Raw genomic sequence first — 2859 nt, forward strand, 5'->3', positions numbered from 1 at the left:
GATGGACAGATGGATGATGGATGGATGGATGATGGATGGACAGATGGATGATGGATGGATGGATGGATGGATGATGGATGGATGGATGGATGGATGAATGGATGTATGGATGATGGATGGATGGACAGATGGATGATGGATGGATGGATGATGGATGGATGGATGGATGATGGATGGATGATGGATGGATGGATGACGGATGGATGGATGGATGATGGATGGACAGATGGATGATGGATGGATGGATGATGGATGGACAGATGGATGATGGATGGATGGATGGATGGATGATGGATGGATGGATGGATGGATGAATGGATGTATGGATGATGGATGGATGGACAGATGGATGATGGATGGATGGATGGATGGACAGATGGATGATGGATGGATGGATGATGGATGGATGAATGATGATGGATGGATGGATGATGGATGGATGGATGGATGGATGATACATGGATGGATGGAGCAGTTATCTTCTGAGGCTGAATCTTTACTGAAACATGATCTTATTGTTGCTCAGGTGTTTAACCTGTGGCTCCGCCTCCTTTAGATAAAACAGTTTCTGTACTGTGACTGAATGAATCTCTGTTTTTAAATAAAACTGCAGCTCTTCTCCTCAAAGCACCGTTTATTCTCTGATGAAAACAACAAACGCAGACAGACAGAAGTGCAGAAAGTGTTTCTGTTGGAAAGTCTTACCTGTAAATGTCTTTATGGATACCGTTTACTAAGAGGGGCATTTTGGGGGGCAGCGTGTTGTTGTGTCTACCTAAGCTCCTGGTTGAACGAGTGAATCATGCAGGTTGGAAGCAAGGCAAGAAAAACAAAAGCGGAAAATAATGAAAACGTGAGAGAACGCTTGGAGGACACACTGACAGGAGAAATCAGCTGAAATAAGATGAGATGTTTCGAGGTTCAGGCAGGTTCTGTTGTGCTCAGGTGTGTTGTTGTTGTTGTGTATTTGTGTTAACAGGAAACAGACAGGCAGGAAGTTCACACAAACATTCAGATTTCATGCGAACTCGGAGCGTTAGGATGAGTCGATAACGTCGGATCATTAAAGAAGATGTTTGTACCTGTTGGTGTGCAGGCACTCAGCACTCCCGCCCCGAATGGACCTGTGAGTCTCCAGAACTTCACTGCCGGTGCCATGACGATGGATGAACGGATGAAAAACAACGGAGGGGAACAGAAAGACAGCGGGATGGAAACATAACGAACAGGAGAAATTACAAAACTTAACGTTTATTAAACTGTTAGTGGTTTTAGTAGAATTAGTTTGTTTTAAGGTTATGTTAAGGTTACCTGTCCTCAGAGTTCTCGTAGTCCGAGTCCCCGGAGCGCTGGTGCTCCAGGGTGGGCTTGTGGTACCCTGAGGGGAAGTGGGTGTGGTGGTGGTTCTGGTGGATCTCATCCAGACTCCTGATGATGAAAAAAATGTCAAATTACTGTCAGTATTACAGGGAGCCTACTAGGGGTTTGGTGATATGATACGTAACACGGTATGATACATCGTGATATATCGTGATATATTGTGATACATTGTGATATATCGTGATATATCAAGATACATCATGATATATCATGATGCATTGTGATATACTGTATCGTGATATATCGTGATACATCCTGCTAATATCACAATACATCGTGATACATCATGATATATCGTGATATATCATGATACATCGTGATATATAGCGATACATCATGATACATTGTGATACATCATGATACATTGTGATACATCATGATACATTGTGATACATCATGATACATTGTGATACATCATGATACATTGTGATACATCGTGATATATCGTGATATATTGTGATACATTGTGATATATCATGAAACACTGTGATATATCATGAAACATCGTGATAAATCGTGATATACTGTATCATGATACATTGTGATATATTGTGATACATTGTAATATATCATGAAACATTGTGATATATCATGATATATCATGATGCAACATGATATATTGCGATACATAGTGATATATCATGATATATCGTGATACATCGCGATATATCATGAAACATCGTGACAAATAGTGATTTATCATGATACATAGTGATACATCGTGATACATCGTGATATATCATGAAACATTGTGATATATCGTGATATATCATGATGCAATGTGATATACTGCGATACATCGTGATATATCATGATATATTATGACATATCGTGATACATCGTGATAATATTGCAATACATCGTGATACATTGTAATATATTGCGATACATCGTGATAAATTGTGGTACATCGTGATATATCGTGATATATTGTGATATATCGTGATACTGTAAGCAAGGCAAAATAATGACATTTTTTCTTTCTTCATGTTTACTCCTGAATTATTCAACTTTTTCAACAGATCCCTKCTCCTAAACAGAACTGGTTTCTGATAAAACCAGCTCACATGAAGCCTCTGGACCCAACCTGACTGAAAGGGGCATGGCCTCTGCAGGAAACCAACTGGTCCAAACATTACCAGAAGCTTGTCCATGGAGACAAAAAGTCCAGGTGACTCTGACACCACGGATGACTGGATCTGTTTTTATTTTTGTTAAAGTGTCGACACCAAACAGAACTTCCTGTTTGGCGTGGACAGGTGTCCGCTCACCTTTGCATGGGCACATGGGCGGGGCGAGACCGAGCCCGGCAGGAGTCCTCTCTGTGAGGAGACACTGAACGGGACCGGTGCTGGATGGGACGCTGCTGCTCCGGGACGGCCAACGAGCTGCCCCGGTCTCTGTCCCGAGAGGTGCGCTCTGCATCTACACACACACACACACACACACACACACACACACACACACACACACACACAC

At 41.8% G+C, this 2859-nt stretch overlaps 1 protein-coding gene across 1 annotated transcript in view; it reads right to left on the reverse strand.

The window, feature by feature from the left end:
- LOC106526941 (regulating synaptic membrane exocytosis protein 1) overlaps nucleotides 1-2859 on the reverse strand; it is a gene marked incomplete in the record, with an annotated part of 39311 nt that overhangs the window by 8042 nt on the left and 28410 nt on the right. Inside the window, 4 exon segments of the mRNA XM_014021677.1 lie at nucleotides 706-783; nucleotides 1083-1145; nucleotides 1312-1428; nucleotides 2652-2805. Of these exon segments, the coding sequence (XP_013877131.1) occupies nucleotides 706-783; nucleotides 1083-1145; nucleotides 1312-1428; nucleotides 2652-2805 (412 nt within the window).

The sequence above is a fragment of the Austrofundulus limnaeus genome, unplaced genomic scaffold (genome assembly GCF_001266775.1).
Source record: "Austrofundulus limnaeus strain Quisiro unplaced genomic scaffold, Austrofundulus_limnaeus-1.0 Scaffold300, whole genome shotgun sequence".
In the NCBI taxonomy this organism is placed as follows: domain Eukaryota; kingdom Metazoa; phylum Chordata; class Actinopteri; order Cyprinodontiformes; family Rivulidae; genus Austrofundulus; species Austrofundulus limnaeus.